The 18,303-nt window shown below is 44.1% G+C and overlaps 1 protein-coding gene across 2 annotated transcripts in view; it reads left to right on the top strand.

Annotated features, from left to right (window-relative positions):
* The window catches only part of LOC122550972 (interleukin-1 receptor type 2-like), a 42,946-nt gene that overhangs the window by 16,440 nt on the left and 8,203 nt on the right, over window positions 1–18,303 (top strand). Inside the window, exons 2-6 of one of the 2 annotated variants that reach the window (XM_087988460.1) lie at window positions 64–159; window positions 4,466–4,531; window positions 5,614–5,749; window positions 8,032–8,168; window positions 17,647–17,894. In XM_087988460.1, the coding sequence (XP_087844586.1) occupies window positions 64–159; window positions 4,466–4,531; window positions 5,614–5,749; window positions 8,032–8,168; window positions 17,647–17,714 (503 nt within the window). In that variant the 3' untranslated portion in view covers window positions 17,715–17,894. Of the gene's footprint in view, window positions 1–63; window positions 160–4,465; window positions 4,532–5,613; window positions 5,750–8,031; window positions 8,169–17,646; window positions 17,895–18,303 lie in introns of those variants that run through there. The other variant, XM_087988459.1, reaches the window with a different exon arrangement.

Below are 18,303 nucleotides of genomic sequence, written 5' to 3'. Positions count from 1 at the left end.
AGTCACAGTTGATAATTTGCATTTGTCATCATTTTCTGAAAATACTTAATTTTTTTTCTTCAGGGCAGGAAGCTCTCTGCCTAATCGTCATATCTCTCCTGATGCTGTTGAATGGACTTGTCTCTGCTTACATTTTAAGAGATGGAGTCCAAGACCCAGGTAACTATCGAGAAGTCGACAGTAAAACCCCTAGGACAACAAAGCCCCTACTCAGACAGAATGTTGTTAGAAAAATGCTGCTTTCGTTCTGAGCACTGAGGTTTGCTTCATTGATGTAGAAAACACATTTACTTGCCCAGAGTCCACGCCAGCAGGGAAGGACTAACAACTAACAACAATGTCTACACTGGCTGGAGGAATATGATTAACATTACTCCCATCCTCCACCTCCCTTTCTCTTAGTCAAGTAAAATACTGCAGGTGCTGGAAATCAGAAATAAAAGCGGACAGTGCTGTAGAGTTACAGTTTGAAGTGCAAATTCACTCATAAGGAATTGTACTGGACAATTAACAGAAATACTAGCTGTTTCTCACTCCACAGTTGCTGCTTGACCTGCTGCGTTTCTTTTTTATTCACTGACAGGACTTGGGCAACACTGGCTGGGCCAACATCCATTGTCTCTGTCTTTACTTGCCCTTGAGAATGTGCTGCTGAGCTGCCTTCTTGAACTGCTGCAGTCGATGTGCTCCCACAGTGCCACTGGGGGGAGGGGGGTGGAGTTCCAGAACACCCTTCCAGATGCTGCATAACCATGTCATCAAAAAGCAAATTGCAGGAATAATAAGTCGAGAAATACTCTCATAAACTCCTTTTGCTGACCTCCCAGCTCCCATAGTTGATCGAGACCAGTCTAAGGAATCAACTAGACGACGCTAACAGCTTTTGCTTCACCCCTCCCCAACTACCAAATTTCAATATTTTTATTTCTGACAAAATGGAGATGTTCAGAGGAAATGAACATCCATCTTCTTTTTGTGTCGCTGTGGTTTTGCTCCAGGATCACGCACAGCAGTGTCCTGGAGACTGATCTCTGATCCCTGGGGAATGTCGGTGGATCCCGGGTGGGGAATGCCAAGCCCAGCATCAGCACAATGTCCACAGCAGTCCTGAGGGAGTGCCACACAGACTGATATGCAGCGTTTCAGAGGCAGTGTTAAAATGAGGCCCCCATATGTTTGCCCAGGTAGATGTAAAAGACCACACTGCCACTATTTCAAAGACGAGGTGAATTCTCCCAGAAACCAATATTAATTCCCCCAACTGAATATCATTATAATCAGATGATCTAATGGCACAGTACAGGATCCCTGTGCGTGTGTCTCTCTCTGTCTTTCTGGGACAAGGAAAGTCCATCTGCCCTGGAGCTGCATCATTACATGTCCAGACAGATTTTTAAAATTCACTCATGGGACATGGACATGGACATGGCTGGCTGGGTCTGTATTTATTGCCCATACCTAGTTACATAGAACATAGAACATTAGTGCGCAGTACAGGCCCTTCAGTCCTCGATGTTGTGCTGACCTGTGGAACCAATCTGAAGCCTATCTAACCTACAGTATTCCATTTTCATCTATCTGTTTATCCACTGACCATTTAAATGCCCTTAAAGTTGGTGAGTCTACGACTGTTGCAGACAGTGCGTTCCACACCCTTATTACTCTCTGAGTAAAGAAACTACCTCTGACATCTGTCCTCTATCGTTCCTCAATTTAAAGCTATGTCCCCTCATGCTAGCCATCACCATCTGAGGAAAAAGGCTCTCACTGTCTACTCTATCTAATCCTCTGATTATCTTGTATGTCTCAATTAGGTCACCTCTTAACCTTCTTCTCTCTAACGAAAACAGCCTCAAGTCCCTCAGCCTTTCCTCATAAGACTTTCCCTCCATATCAGGCAACATCCTAGTAAATCTCCTCTGCACCCTTTTGAAAGCTTCCACGTTCTTCCTATAATGCAGTGATCAGAACTGTACTCAATACTCCAAGTGTGGCCGCAACAGAGTTTTGTACAGCTGCAGTATGGCTCCAAAACTCAATCCCTCTACAATAAAAGCTGGCACACCATATGCATTCTTAACAACCCTATCAACCTGGGTGGCAACTTTCAGGGATCTATGCTCATCCACACTACCAAGAATCTTACCATTAGCCCTTACAGCAGCGCCAATTTAAAACTGGGATGAGGAGGAATTTCTTCTCTCAGAGGGTTCAGTCTTTGGAGCTCCTTGTCACAGAACGTCCTTATGTATATTTAAGGTGGAATAGATTCTAGATCAGTTGAGGAATCAAGGGTATGGGGAAAGGGCAGGAAAGTGGACATTGTCAGCCCTGATCTTATTGAATGGCAGAGCAGACTTAATGGGCCAAATTCCGATTTTATATTGTCTTGTGGGGCCATGTCAGAGAACAGTAAAGAGTCAACCACTTTGGGAGTCACATAGCCATGTTAGGATGGCAGATTTCCTTTCCTGAAGGTCATTGTGTACCAGTTGTTTTTTACAACAAGCTGACAGTGTGAGGTCATTTTCACTGATCCCAGCTTTTTATTGCAATGTCAAATATCAAACTGAGCTACTGGTTTGACTCATTTCTCTCAATCCAGTCAGACAAGTGCTACACCACTGTAACCTGTGCCAAGCTTTTTAACTTGCCTCTTGTGAGATGCAGCCTAGTCCCCAGAATCTGGGAAAGTCCACCCCATGTTGAAAAAAAATGGCCAACTCTCCAGTCTGTATGAACCTCAGGAAAGAGATATTGTTAAGGGTCTAACTGTGCAGATTACCCTAAATAATGCAGTAAGAAAAGGGTCATAATCTAAAGGCATGTTGCACAATCTAGATTTGCATTTCCTCAAATTTAGAATTTGATTTAATTTATTGTTGCCACATGCACCTAAGTATAGTGAAAAGTTTTGTTTTGTGAGCAGTACAGGCAGACCATAGCAACAAGGACGTATAGATCATGGGAGACTAGACAGAGCGAGCGATACAGGGTTACACTGAACAGAGGTGCACAGAGCAAGGTCAATGTCAGATTTGAAGATAGAGAGGTCCACTCAGCAGACCAATAATAGCAGGGAAGAAGCTGTTCTTGGAGCCATTGGTGCAGGGGTTCAAGCTTGTGTCTTCTGCCTTACGGAAGAGGGTGGAAGAGAGTATTATCAGGGTAGGAGGGGTCTTTGATAATGTTAGCAACCTTTTTGCAGCAATGAGAAATGTAGATGGAGTCCATGGATGGAAGGTTGGTTTGCCTGATGGTCTGGGCTGTGCACACAACCTTCTGCAGTTTTGTATGGTCCTGGGCACAGCAGTCGCCATTCCAGGCCAGTATGCAATGTGCTTTCTATGGTACATTTGTAAGGGTTGGGTGAGGGTCCTTATGGACATGCCAAATTCTTAATCATCCTGGGGAAGAGGAGGCATTGTTATGCCTTCTTGACCGTCACATGTACATGGGAAGTCCAGGGCAGATTGTTGGTTAATGTCACTCCGAGGAACTTCCCGAACCCTCTCCATCTCAGCTCTGTTGATGTAGATATTAGTGTGTCTTCCACCTTTCTTCCTGATGTCAGTGATCAATTCTTTTGTCTTGCTGAATTGAGAGAAAGATTGTTATGATTGCGCAATGACACCAAGCACTCTATGCCTTTGTATTCTGACTCAACATTGTTTGATATTCGCCAACAACAGTGCTGTGTGTGCGTGCGTGTACCTAACATTTGAGCCAGGCCATTCAGGAGCGATGACAGATGGCACCTCCTCTTCCATGGCCATTCTCCCTCTAGTGCAGCATGTGTAGGGATAAGGAGCTTCAGTCATGTACATAGATTGGAGAAGCTGGGACTGTTTTGCTTGGGAAAGAGAGGGTTGACAGGAAGTTTTAATGAGGTATTCAAAACCAAGAGGACTTTGGAGAAGGGTGATCAATTGCCTTGGGTAGAAAGATCAAGAATGACAGGGCACAGTTTTAAGGTAATTAGCAAAAGAAGCAATAGAGACATAAAAATAAATTCACACAGCAAGCAGTCAGGATGTGGAAGGTACTGCCTGAAGCTGTGGTGAAGAAAGATTCAATCAAGGCTTTCAAAAGATAATTATCTGAGAAGGAAGTCAGGCAGAAAAGACACTGTTCATTCAGAGAGCGGTACAGACTTGATGGGCTGAATGTCCTTTGTGTGGCAACAATTCTCTGCTTCTGTTACAAAGGGGATTGGAATTCTAACTCTCTCTTCCACCTCCAAAAGGTATAGAGAGTGGAGGCAAATTTTCAATTATCAAACAAAGATCTTTGGCCAAACTAAAGGTAGGAAGGAGGTAAGATCCTGATTGAGTGTGGTTTAATGGAACAGAGGACCAAGCACAATGATCACCTTCTGTTACAGCACTTTGTGGAAGATGGATTTTGTTTATGGCCCAAATTCATCACTTGAGCAAGTCTAAATGAATTGCTTCTGTTCCCACAGGGTCTGATGCATTTGGTCCTCCAAAAATCATTGTACCCACTGGAACAACTGTCAAAGCTGAGCTAGGTAAGTATGACCACTATATGCACATTACATTTTGATTTGAGAACCACCACTGTAACTGTCAGCCCTATGGGCACTGGTGTTGAACTGACAGAGAGCTAGAACACTTCACACTCATTCCCAGATGTTGCACCTTGTGTCTGCTTCTTCAACCTGATGTAGGGACAGGGAGGAAGAAATTTCAGAAAGGGCAAGATTATAATGAACCAGTGACTGCTTGGATCCAGCACATAACCCTCTCTGCTGAGGAAGAACAGTGGGTTCAGGTCTGAGTCCAGAGATTTGATCAGAAGTTTTTACGTTCAGAGCACTACTGACGGTGTGCCACACTGTCGGAGGCTCAGTGCTGAGGAGTGCCACACTGTCGGAGGGTCAGTGCCAAGGGAATGCCGCACTGTCGGAGGGTCAGTGCTGAGGGAGTGCCGCACTGTCAGAGGGTCATTGCTGAGGGAGTGCCACACTGTTGGAGGGTCTCTGCTGAGGGAGTGCCACACTGTCGGAGGGTTAGTGCTGAGGCAGTGCCACACTGTCGGAGGGTCATTGCTGAGGGAGTGCCGCACTGTTGGAGGGTTAGTGCTGGGGGAGTGCCGCACTGTCAGAGGGTCAGTGCTGAGGGGATGCATTTCTTGTTTTTATTCACTTATTAATTCCACTAGCTACCATGATGGGAGTTGAACCCTTACTCCAGGGAATTAACCTAGTTCTCTGAATTGCAAATCCAGTGATTTTACCATTACCCCACCTTTTCTCTCTCATCCTCCAACTCCCACCCCCGGAGGGTTACTATGTAGGAAACATATCAGCCAATATTTCTTTCACACTCAGAGATATGGGTGTCAGTTTAATGACTCAGCTGAATAAAAGTGGCACTGCAGGAAATGCAGCACTCACTCAGTACCGGAATGAGAGCCTCAGCCTGGATTGTGGGTCTTGAACTTAAACAGTGGTGCCGACTGAGCCACAGCTGAACACCAACTGCACCATGAATACGATTGGTATTTTGTCAGGGTGGTAATATTACCTATTGTACAAGAGCTGAACTGGGCAATACAGACATTCACAAAAATCAATCTACTTCCCTGCAGGCAAGTCGCTGAAGCTAACCTGCCAAGCAATTACTTGCTATACTGACAAATTTTCCACAATCATTTACTGGTTGGCAAACCACGAGTTCATCGAGGATGTGTTTGAGAACAGCAGGGTGAAAGAAGGACAGGAAATGTAAGTTAATACATTAAACTATGACTTGGTGTAAATATCTAATCAGGTGAGATATCTAAGTCATAGCGTCACACAGCGCAGAAACAGACCCTTCGGTCCAACCAGTCCACGCCAAACATAATCCCAAACTAAACTCGTCCACCTGCCTGCTCTTGACCTATATCTCTTCAAAACTTTCCTATTCATGTAGTTACCAAATGCCTTTTAAACATTGTAATTGTATCCACAGCCACCACTTCCTCAGGAAGTTCACTTCATACACAAATCACCCTCTTTTTTGTGAGATAACTCTGCTCTCACCTTAAAAATGTACCACCTGATCTTGAAACCTCCCTCACAACCTCCTATGGTCCAGTGAAAAATGTCCCAGCCTATTCAGCCTTTCTTTATAACTCAAACCTCCATTACCAGACAATGTTCTGGTAAATAAAATCTGAAAGAACTGTGGATGTTGTAAATCAGAAACAAAAGCAGAGATTGTGGGGAAAGCTCAGCAGATCTGGCAGCACTGCAGAGAGGAATCAGAGTTAACGTTTTGAATCAAGTGAAGAAGGATCATTCAGCTTGAAACATTATCTCGTGATTCTCTCCACAGACCGGTTGAGCTTTTCCAGCAATTGCTGTTTTTGTAACATCTTGGTAAATCTCTCTGAACCCTCTCTCCAACTTAATAATACCCTTCCTATATAACTGTACTCCGTATTCCAGATGAGGCCTCACCAATGTCCTGTACAACCTCAACATGACCTCCCAACTTCTATACTCAAAGGACTGAGCAATGAAGCCAAGAGTGTCAAACACCTTTTTAACCACCCTGTCTATATGTGATGCAAACTTCAAAGAATTATATACCTGCACCCTTAGGTCCTTCAGTTCTGCAACACTACCCAAGGCCCTACAATTAATTGTGTAAGCCCTACCTTTGTTTGTTGGACCGAAATGCTATACCCCACATTTATCCAGATTGAAATCCATCTGCTATTTTTCAGCCCATTGACCCAGTTGATCAAGATCCCTTCACAATCTTAAACCTTCTTCACTGGCCACTATGCCACTAATTTTGGTGTTGCCCACAAATTTACTAACCACACCTTCTATACTCTCATCCAAATCATTTATATAAATGACAGACAAAAGAGGACCCTCAACCAGTCCCTGTGGAACACTGGTGACAAGTCTCCAGTCTGAAAAGCAATCCTCTAACTTCCACTGTCTCCTGCTGTTAAGCCAATTATGTATCCAGTTAGTTATTATGTGTAACGATCTGTTGGAAGTCACTGTCTAGACTAACACAGGGGTGGATCTAACAGGATCAGTCAGGGCAAACGCAGGATGTCCAGAACCTGGGATATGGGGTAGGCAACTTAGGATTGAGATGAGGAGACATTTCTTCACCTAGATAATGGGGAACACGTGGAATTTTCTGCCAGAGAAAACGTTGAGGCCAGAACATTGAAATGCTTTCAAAAAGGATGTAGATATAGTTCTTAAGACTAAAGGGACCAAAGGATATGGGGAGAAAATGGGAACAGGGGACTGAGGTGGATGATTCACATGATCATATCGAAAGAGGGAGCAGGCTCAAAGGGCCAAATGGCCCACTCTTGCTCCTATTTTCTCCATTACGATGATCACATCCTGAGGAACAGGTGACAGCTGCACACCTCAGGAGCAGAAGGTAGGGATGGAACAGAATTGAAGGGCAGAGGAGAATGGAAAGTCTGCACTAAGATTCAGCTCTACCAACACCATTTCAGGAACATTAACAGACAAACGAGCAACTGAAGCATTAAGCAGACATTAAGCAAGGTGATTTGAAAGAGGAAGAGCTGAGAGCAAGAAAGTTAAGGAGGGAACTCCAGAGCTTAGGGCCTGAAGGTATGGCGGCCTGTGGTGGAGTGATCAAAGCAGGTGACACAAACAAACCCAGAACTCAAGCAGCATTAGCATCTTATTGGACTCAAAAAATGTTTTTCTCCACATCTGCAGTCAGACCTGCAGTGTTCCTCCAAAACTTACTATTTGTATTTCAGATCAATTTCAGCATCCATATTTTGCTTTTATTGGAGGATTGGAACGATTGGAGGGCTGTAGATACAGAGGTACAGAGTCACGGAGAGAATGGCATGTGGGAGATTGGGGCGGGTGTTGAACCAAGGCAGGTTAACAAATTCCTCAGGCATAACTCTGTTCACCAAGTTAACCTTGATGTATCGCAGCCTACTCCTCAGCCAGTATTTCCTCCTGACATGACAATCACCTCTTCCATCACCTCTTCACAGATTTATGACTGAAAATGGAAAAACTCTTATCCAGAAATATTTGGAGTTCACCAAAGTCACGCCTGGAGATTTCAAGACTAACTTCACGTGTGCTGTGCTGAATCCCACTGGAAGTTCAGTGAAAACCATCACCTTAGGTAAATGAACAGCAGGTGGCAGAAATGCTAGCAAGTGAGCATCTTCAGAATGAGCTGGTAGTAAAGTAAAGCTCATCAACTGCATTGGAAGGAAAGAACATGCATTTAGCAGCAACAGAATTGCAATATTGCAGAGGCTGTGCAGCACAGTCAGTCATGTAATATAGGGAACCGGGATGGGGTGTGGCAGTGTTCGGTTTAGTTCAGTTGACTGGACAGCTTGTTCACAAAGCACCATGATGCCAACAGTGTTGGTTCAATTCCCATCACTGGCTGAGGTTACCATGAACAACTCTTCCTTTCAACCACTCCCGTCACCCGAGTCACAGTGACCATCAGGTTAAATCACCACCAGTCATTTCTAATGAAAGACAAGCCATATGGTCTGGTACGACTATGGTAATGACTAGGGAAATGGGACAATTTACGAAATAAACTCGATCTGCAGTATTGGTTAAGAGCTTGGTGTGGTGCAAACAACAGAGACAAATTCTCTGCTCTGTGTCTAAATGGTCTTGAAATTCCCAAATCTCTGCAGCAATCCAAAACAATGGTGGAGCATCCTCTCAGTGCTCACCCTCTGACAGTATAGCATTTGCACAGCACCGACTCTCTTAACTCTTTGCACTCCCTCAATACTGACCATTGGACAGTGCCACATTTCCTCAGTACTGACTGACAGTATAGCACTGTGACATTGTACTGACCACACAGGATTATCCCTCATGAGTGTTCACCGATAGAAAAACAGGTGGTGGGAGAAGCTCTGATTTTTCACAAGCAATATGTTACAGATCTACTTTAATTTCACCTGTGCTTTCACCTGTGTGAATCATCCTCCCACTCCCCTCTATCCCAGTCATGATAGAGATATATGATTTTAATGTTGCTGCACTACAATTCTTTTTTGGATCTGAACTCATTTTCTTGTCAAATTGGATTTTGGGGAATCCAAGATGAAGGACTGTAAAAATTTCTGGCGGTAACAGGTTGCTCCTTTTTTGAGGTATTTTAGGTGTTAGAGGTGATTTCCTCAAATTCCAGGAGTGGCAATTACTGTTTTATATGCTGTGGAATTGTATTGGAACTTAAAGAAAAGGTCAAAACAACGGCACTTTTAAAAGGGAGACTAACAGACAAAGACAGCGCATGCTGAAAATGTGTTGCTGGAAAAGCGCAGCAGGTCAGGCAGCATCCAAGGAGCAGGAGAATCGACGTTTCGGGCATGAGCCCTTCTTCAGCCGCAGCTACACTGGCACCACCCCCCACCTTTTCCTCCGCTACATCGATGACTGTATCGGCGCTGCCTCGTGCTCCCACGAGGAGGTTGAACAGTTAAAAAAAAACCTCTGCCCAAAGACAGCATATGGTCAGGTCAGTGCACGAGAGCGAGAGAGAAAGAAACCCATACTGCTGACACAGCAGTCAACCTGCGCAGTTACTGCTTTTGCTGTTGAATTCATGTATCACTGGACATCAGTGTGTGTCTAAGAAAATTAACAAACAGTAAAGTTCACAACTGATCTTGAAGGAATCTGTTTAGGAGAGGTCACAACACAGAAACAGATAAGTGAATAAATTTAAAGTATAGCCTTGCTGTTAATCTACAATAGTGAGTAGAGTTGATTCTTTCGTGATTATATGTTTTACTGAGATATGTCTTTTGATTCAATTTAAAAATATATGACATAAGTATTAAGTTAGCCTGGAGCAGTGTTTTGTAGAGGAATAAGATAGTGCTATTTTCTGGGTCTGTAGATTGGAAGAAGCAAAAATGGCCCTTAGAATAGTGATATGCTCTTCTTGTCGGAATTTAGGGAGAGTTTACATGTTATGAGGATTATATCTGCAATAAATGCCATTGGTTGTGAATCCTATCAGATCAAATGGATTGGTTGGAACGACAGGTAGAGGCAATGAGGAATTTACAAGAGCAAGGAGGTGTGATGGATGGCAGTTATAGGAAGGGAGAAAAGTCACAGGTAGAGTCACATAAATGGGTTAATTCCAGGAAGGTTAAGAGAGGTACACAGGTAGTGCAGGACTCTTCTGTGGCTATCCCCATTTCAAATAAGTATACTGGTTTGGAAAATGTAGGGGATAATGGATTCTCAGAGGAATGTAACACGAACAGACAAGTTTCTGGTATCGAGACTGGCTCTAATGCAATGAGGGATACATCATGTTCCAAGTGATCGATTGTGATAGGGGACTCTCTAGTCCGAGGCACAGATAGACGTTTCTGTGGCCAGCAGTGAAAAATCAGAATAGTGTGTTGCCTCCCTGGTGCCAGGATCAAGAACATCTCAGAGAGGATGCAGAATGTTCTCAAAGGGGAGAGGGGCCAGCAGGAGGTCATTGTACACATTGGAACCAACGACATAAGAAGAGAAAAGGATGACATTCTGAAGGGACAATATAGAGAGTTAGGCAGGAATTTAAAAAGGAGGTCCTCGAGAGTAGTGATATCTGGATTACTCCCAGTTCTATGAGCGAGTGAGGGTAGGAATAGGAGGATAGAGATGAATGCATGGCTGAGGAGCTTGTTTAGGGGAGAAGGATTCACATTTTTTGTATCATTGGAATCTCTTCTGGGGTAGAAGTGAACTGTACAAGGATGGATTGCACATGAATTGGAGGGGATAATATACTGGCAGGGAGATTTGCTAGAGCAGTTGGGAGGATTTAAACTAGTAAGGTGGGGGTGGAGGCCAGGGAGATAGTGTGGAAAAAGATCAATCGCAGACTGGTACAGTTGGGAAAAGGAGCAAGTCAAACAGTCAGGGCAGGCAGGGACAACACAGAGAACAAGGTAGGACTGATAAATTTAACTGCATTTCCTTCAATACAGGAGGCCTAATAGTGAAGGCAGATAAATTCAGGGCATGGTTAGGAACATTGGACTGGGATATCATAGCAAGTACAGAAACGTGGCTCAGGGATGGACAGCACCAGCAGCTTAATGTTCCAGGATAAAAATGCTATAGGAAAGACAGATGCTGCCTCACAGCGCCTGAGACCCGGGTTCAATTCCCGCCTCAGGCGACTGACTGTGTGGAGTTTGCACGTTCTCCCCGTGTCTGCGTGGGTTTCCTCCGGGTGCTCCGGTTTCCTCCCACAGTCCAAAGATGTGCAGGGTCAGGTAAATTGGCCATGCTAAATTACCCGTAGTGTTAGGTAAGGGGTAAATGTAGGGGTATGGGTGGGTTTCGCTTCGGCGGGTCGGTGTGGACTTGTTGGGCCGAAGGGCCTGTTTCCACACTGTAATGTAATCTAATCTAATCGATACAGAAAGGGAAGCAAGAGAGGAAGCGGAGTGGCATTTTTGATAAGGGATAGCATTACAGTTGTACTGAGGATGTTCCCGGAAATACATCCAGGGAAGTTATTTGGGTGGAACTGAGAAATAAGAAAGGGATGATCACCTTATCGGGATTGTATTATAGACACCCTAATAGTGGGAAATTGGGAGACAAATTTGTAAGATCTCAGTTATAGGATGGTTATGGTAGGGGATTTTAACTTTCCAAAAATAGGCAGTGTAAAGGGTTGAGATGGAGAGGAATTTGCTAAGTGTGTACAAGAAAGTTTTCTGATTCAGTGTGTAATTTTACCTTCTAGAGAAAGTGCAAAACATGACCTACTCTTGGGAAGTAGGGCAGGTGACTGAGGCGTCAGTGGGGGAGCACTTTGGGGCCAGCGACCATAATTCTATTAGTTTTAAAATAGTGATGGAAAAGGATAGACCAGACCTAAAAGTTGAAGGTCTAAATTGCAGAAAGGCCAATTTTGACAGTATTAGGCAAGAACTTTCAAAAGCTGATTGGATGCAGATGTTTCTTGGTAAAGGGACGGCTGGAAAATGGGAAGATTGCAGAAATAAGATAACAAGAGTCCAGAGACAGTATATTCCTGTTAGGGTGAAAGGAAACGCTGGTAGGTGTAGGGAATGCTGGATGACTGAAGAAATTGAGGGTTTAGTTAAGAAAAAGAAGAAAGCATATGTCAGTTATAGGCAGGATAGATTGAGTGAATCCTTAGAGTATAAAGGCAGTAGGAGTATACTTAAGAGGGGAATCAGGAGGGCGAAAGGGGACATGAGATAGCTTTGGAAAATAGAGTCAAGGACAATCCAAAGGGTTTTTACAAATACATTAAGGACAAAAGGGTAACGAGAGAGAGAATGGAGCCCCTCAAAGATCAGCAAGGCAGCCTTTGTGTGGAGCCGCAGGAAATGGGGGAAGATATCATATGAGTATTTTGCATCAGTGTTTACTGTAGAGAAGGACATGGAAGAAACAGAATGTAGGGAAATAAATGGTGACATTTTGAAAAAAATGTCCATATTACAGAGAAAGAAGTGCTGGATGTATTGAAATGCATAGACGTGGATAAGTCCCCAGGACCTGATCAGGTGTACCCTAGAACTCTGTGGGAAGCCAGGGAAGTGATTGCTGGGCCCCTTGCTGAGATATGTATCATTGATAGTCACAGGTGAGGTGCTGGAAGACTGGAGGTTGGCTAATGTGGTACCACTATTTCAGAGGAGGTAAGGACATGCCATTGGCATTATAGACCAGTGAGCCTGACGTCGGTGGTGGGCAAGTTGTTGGAGGGAATCCTGAGGGCCAGGATGCACGTGTATTTGGAAAGGCAAGGACTGATTAGGGATAGTCAACATGGCTTTGTGCGTGGGAAATTATGTCTCACAATCTTGATTGAGGTTTTTGAAGTAACAATGAGGATTGATGAGGGCAGAGTGGTAGACATGATCTATATGGACTTCAGTAAGGCATTCGACAAGATTCCCCATGGGAGACTAGTTAGCAAGGTTAGATCTCATGGAATACAGGGAGAAGTAGCAATGTGAATACAGAACTGGAGGAGAAAGTGAGGTCTGCAGATGCTGGAGATCAGAGCTGATGAAGGAAGAAGGGCTTATGCCCGAAACGTCGATTTTCCTGTTCCCTGGATGCTGCCTGACCTGCTGCACTGTTCCAGCAACACATTTTCAATACAGAACTGGCTCAAAGGTAGAAGGCAGAGGGTGGTGGTGAAGGGTTGTTTTTCAGACTGGAGGCCTGTGACCAGTGGAGTGCCATAAGGATCAGTGCTGGGTCCACTACTTCTCGTCATTTATATGAATGATTCAGATGTGAGCATAAGAGGTACACAGTTAGTAAGTTTGCAGATGACACCAAAATTGGAGGTATAGTGGATGGCATAGGTTACCTCAGATTACAATGGGATCTTGATCAAATGGGCCAATGGGCTGAGAAGTGGCAGATGGAGTTTATTTCAGATAAGTGCGAGGTGCTGCATTTTGGGAAATCAAATCCCAGCAGGACTTATACATTTAATGGTAAGATCCTAGGGGGTATTGCTGAACCGAGATATCTTGGAGTACAGGTTCACAGCTCCTTGAAAGTGGAGTTACAGGTGGGTAGGATAGTGAAGAAGGCGTTTGGTATGCTTTCCTTTATTGGTCAGAGTATTGAGTACAGGAGGTCATGTTGCAGCTGTACAAGAATTTGGTTAAGGGACATTTGGAATATTGCGTGCAATTCTGGTCTCCTTCCCATCGGAAGGAAGTTGTGAAACTTGAAAGGGTTCAGAAAAGATTTACAAGGATGTTGCCAGGGTTGGAGGATTTGAGCTAGACAGCAAGGTTGAATAGGTAAAAACAAGGACTGCAGATGCTGGAAACCAGACTCAAGATTAGAGTGGTGCTGGAAAAGCACAGCAGGTCAGACAGTATCCGAGGAACAGGAAAATCGATGTTTTGGGCAAAAGCCCTTCATTTTGCCCAAAATGTCGATTTTCCTGCTCCTTCGATGCTGACTGACCTGCTGTGCTTTTACAGCACCACTCTCATCTAGCAAGGTTGAATAGGCTGGGGCTGTTTTCCCTGGAATGTTGGAGGCTGAGGGGTGACCTTAAAAATGTCTATAAAATCATGAGGGGCATGGATAGAGTCTCTTCCCTGAGGTGGGTGAGTCCAGAACTAGAGGACATAACTTTAAGGTGAGAGGGGAAAGATATAAAAGAGACCTAAGGGGCAACTTTTTCACACCGAGGGTAGTACACATATGGAATGAGCTGCCAGAGGAAGTGGCGGAGGCTGGTACAATTGCAATGTCTAAAAAGCACCTGGATGGGTACAAGAATAGGGAAGATTTGGAGGGAAATGGGCCAGATGCTGGCAAATGGGACTAGATTAGGTTGAGATATCTAGTCGGCATGTTCGAGTTGGAGCGAAGGGCCTGTTTCTGTGCTGTACATCTCTATAGCTCCAAATTGATTCATGGGATATGGGTGTCATGGCAGGGCCAGGAGTTCATGCCTATCTTTAGTGGGCTGGCTTGCACAGCCATTTCATAGGATTGGTAAGAGTTAATCACTCACTTGTAGGCGAGGCTATGTAAGGGTGGCAGATTTCCTTTCCTGAAGGACATGAGTGCATCAAATGGACTTTTGCAAAAAAACATGGGGAAGTGATTGTCTGATAGAGTCTAGTGATAATACTTTCTCCAGAGACAAAGGATGTACAAAAAACATTACAGCACAGGAACAGGCCCTTCAGCCCTCCAAGCCTGTGCCGATCTAGATCCTCTATCTAAATCTGTTGCCTATTTTCTAAAGATCTGTGTCCCTTTGTTCTGACCATTCATGTATCTGTCTAGATACACCTTAACTGATGCTATCATTCCTGCCCCTACCTCCGCTGCGTGAAGAACTCCCTTAAACTTTTCCCCTTTCACTTTGAACTCGTGACCCCAAGTTTCTTGTTATCCACTCTGTCCATACCTCTCATGATTTTGTAAGCCTCAACCAAGTTCGCCCCTCAACCCCCTTCTTTCCAATGAAAATAATCCTAATCTACTCAACCTCTCCTCATAGCTAGCACCCTCCATACCAGGCAACATCCTGGTGAACCTCCTCTGTACCCTCTCTAAAGCATCCACATCCTTTTGGTAACGTGGTGACCAGAACTGTACACAGTATTCTGAATGTGGCCAAACCAAAGTCTTACATAACTCTAACATGACCTGCCAACTCTTGTACTCAATACCCTATCCGATGAAGGAAAGTGTGCCGTATGCCTTCTTGACCACTCTATTGAGCTGTGTTGCCACCTTCAGGGAACAATTGACCTGAACACCCAGATATCTCTGTATATCAATTATCCCCAGGACTTTTCCATTTCCATAGTTCACTCTGGAATTGCATCTTCTAAAATGCATCACCTCGCATTTGTCCGGATTGAACACCATCTGCCATTTCTCTGCCCAACTCACCAATCTATCATATTTTGCTGTATTCTCTGACAGTACCCTTCACTATCTGTTACTCCACCAATCTTGGTGTCATCTGCAAACTTGCTAATGAGGCAACTTACACCTTCCTCTAAATCATTTATGTCTGTCACAAAGAACAGTGGTCCCAGCACGGATCCCTGTGGGACACCACTAGTCACAGGTCTCCATTTTAAACTCCCTTCCACTACTACTGTCTCCTGTTGCCCAGCCAGTTCTCTATCCATCTAGAGAGTACACCCTGGATCCCATGCGACTTCACCTACTTCATCAGCCTACCATGGGAACCCTCTCCTCAAATCCCTTACTGAAGTCCATGTATATGACATCTACATCCCTTTCCTCAATCAACTTTGTCACCTCTTCAAATAATTCTACTAGATTTGTAAGACATGACCTTCCCTGCACAAAACCACGCTGATAAGTCCATTTTCTTCCAAATGGGTATATACCCTATCCCTTAGTAACTTCTCCAGCAGCTTCCCGACCACTGATGTCAGGCTGACAGGTCTCTAATTACCTGGATTATCCTGCTACCCTTCTTAAACAAGGTGACAACATTAGCAATTCTCCAGTCCTCTGGGACCTCCCCCATTTTCAAGGATGCTGTAAAGATATCTGTTAAAGCCCCAGCTATTTCTTCTCTCGCATCTCTCAGTAACCTGGGATAGATTAGAGTGGTACTGGAAAAGCACAGCAGGTCAGGCAGCATCCGAGGAGCAGGAAAATCGATGTTTACGGCAAAAGCCCTTCATCAGGAACAACACTCCATCCCAAGTGTCCATGATTGTTCAAATAAAAAAATAAAGGAATTACAGAGCTGCACTGTAACTATAACCCTAATTCGATGCTCTTGTAAAAACTATCTGCAGAATGAGACATAGAGGCACTACATTCAGGTTCTAGTCAGCACTTAAAAAGGATCCACTGATTCCAGATCAAGAACAGGGAATCCACTTCCTTTGAACTCAATACAACTTGAACAGTGAGGAGATGAGTAGGCCAATCCTGATGAAGGGCTTTTGCCCAAAACGTCGATTTTCCTGCTCCTCGGATGCTGCCTGACCTGCTGCGCTTTTCCAGCATCACTCTAATCTAGACTCTGGTTTCTAGCATCTGCGGTCCTTGTTTTAACCTGGGATAGATCCCATCTGGACCTGAGGACTTGTCCACCTTAATGCTTTTTAGAATACACAACACAATACACAAACCCAGTTAATGGTCTGGGAACTTTGGTTCGAATTCCACTATAGCAGACAGTGGAGTTTTAATTAAACTAAAAATTCTCGAATTCAGAGTCAATTAATGACCACGAAGCTACTGTTGATTTTCCTAAAACCTATCTGGGTCACCAATGTCCTTTAGAGAAGGAAATCTGCCTTATCTGGTCTGGCCTACATGTGACTCCAGACCCACAGCAATATGGGTGATGCTTAACTGCCCTCTGGGCAATTAGGGGTGGGCAATGAATTTCTAGCCAACACCCTGCAAGTGAATGATAAAAATAAGTTTCACTGAGACTAGAATCCAATTCCAGATTTTATTGACTGAATTTAAACCCAAAGCATTACCTTGAGCTGCTGGGTTACTAGTCGGAGTTGAAAAGTGTGGTGCTGAAGAGCATAGCACATCAGGCAGCATCCCAGGAGCAGGACAGTAGACGTTTCAGGCATAAGCCCTTCATCGGGAATGTCCACTGACAGTGCCACGATATTACCGAATATTTTATTTTAAGTTGAACTGAAGTTTCTTGGTTCTGAAACCTGTCACTCCCTGCCTGTACCACTGCCTCTGATATCTGCGGTCATCTTCCTAGCCATTCCAAGCAGGCCAGGTTAGCATGGCAATAATGTCATCCAGAGACCCAGGCTGGGGACTTCGATTCAAGTCAGACCTCAGGACCTAACAGAATTTATATTTAGTTACTAAATCTAGAACTGAAAGTTGGTCTCAGAGTCCCAAATACCTCCCTTGACAAAGGTGAATCATCAGTCATCAAGAAGGCAGAAGCAGATATAAGGTGGTGAATGGGGATTGAATAAAGAAAAAGTGCTGGGTTAAGGAGACTGAACTCCTTCCAACAGTCAGCACTGTTTTAAGGCAGTGAATGGTTTCCTTCAATTTAGCAACATTTTAATGAGTTTTTTAAATAAATTTTGCAGCAGAGATGCAAGTCGGAGGTTTGACTACAAGCGATCAACTTGAGAAAAGCAGCGACATTCAATTATGATGTGAAGTTACAGGAATCAATACTGGAAGCACATTTACCTCAAAGGCTAAATTCTGCATTGGTGCGATTAACTGGCTAAGGAAACAAGGAGATGTCCAAGAACCAATAGCACAGAACATTTGCTACCAAATGCATTATTGTATTACCCACCAACATTAAATAGAGAACAAGTGCACAATCTGCCTGGCCCAGGACATACTGTGCTTCATCTTAGCATTCTTTCCATTTCCTGGAGCTTAATAGCTCATTGCATAACAGCTCCGAGCTTAACACACCCCGCCTACAACTTTGGATGCTGTGGATTCAAGTCTCTCATTTGGGGTCTTTAGCACTGTGAATTAGAACTACGCTGAGAGCATGGGGCTAAGGGTATGCTGCACTGTCACAGGTGACATCTTTCACCTAGAAAATCCCCTCAAGCTCTACTGCAAAGGCAAAGGAGCTTTCTGCAAGAGTGCTGACTGCAGTTTTTATTGTGTACAATACTATTGATACTATTACAATCTTATTGTTACACTGAGATCATTACAGCTGTTATTTAATTATGGGTACCCATTAATAGTCTACAGACCAAGACAGGATTCACTCA

This window comes from Chiloscyllium plagiosum, unplaced genomic scaffold, assembly GCF_037043375.1.
Source record: "Chiloscyllium plagiosum isolate Xiang-an unplaced genomic scaffold, Cpla_swu_hap1 HiC_scaffold_6, whole genome shotgun sequence".
Classification (NCBI taxonomy): domain Eukaryota; kingdom Metazoa; phylum Chordata; class Chondrichthyes; order Orectolobiformes; family Hemiscylliidae; genus Chiloscyllium; species Chiloscyllium plagiosum.
This window is presented reverse-complemented; position numbering and strand designations above follow the sequence as displayed.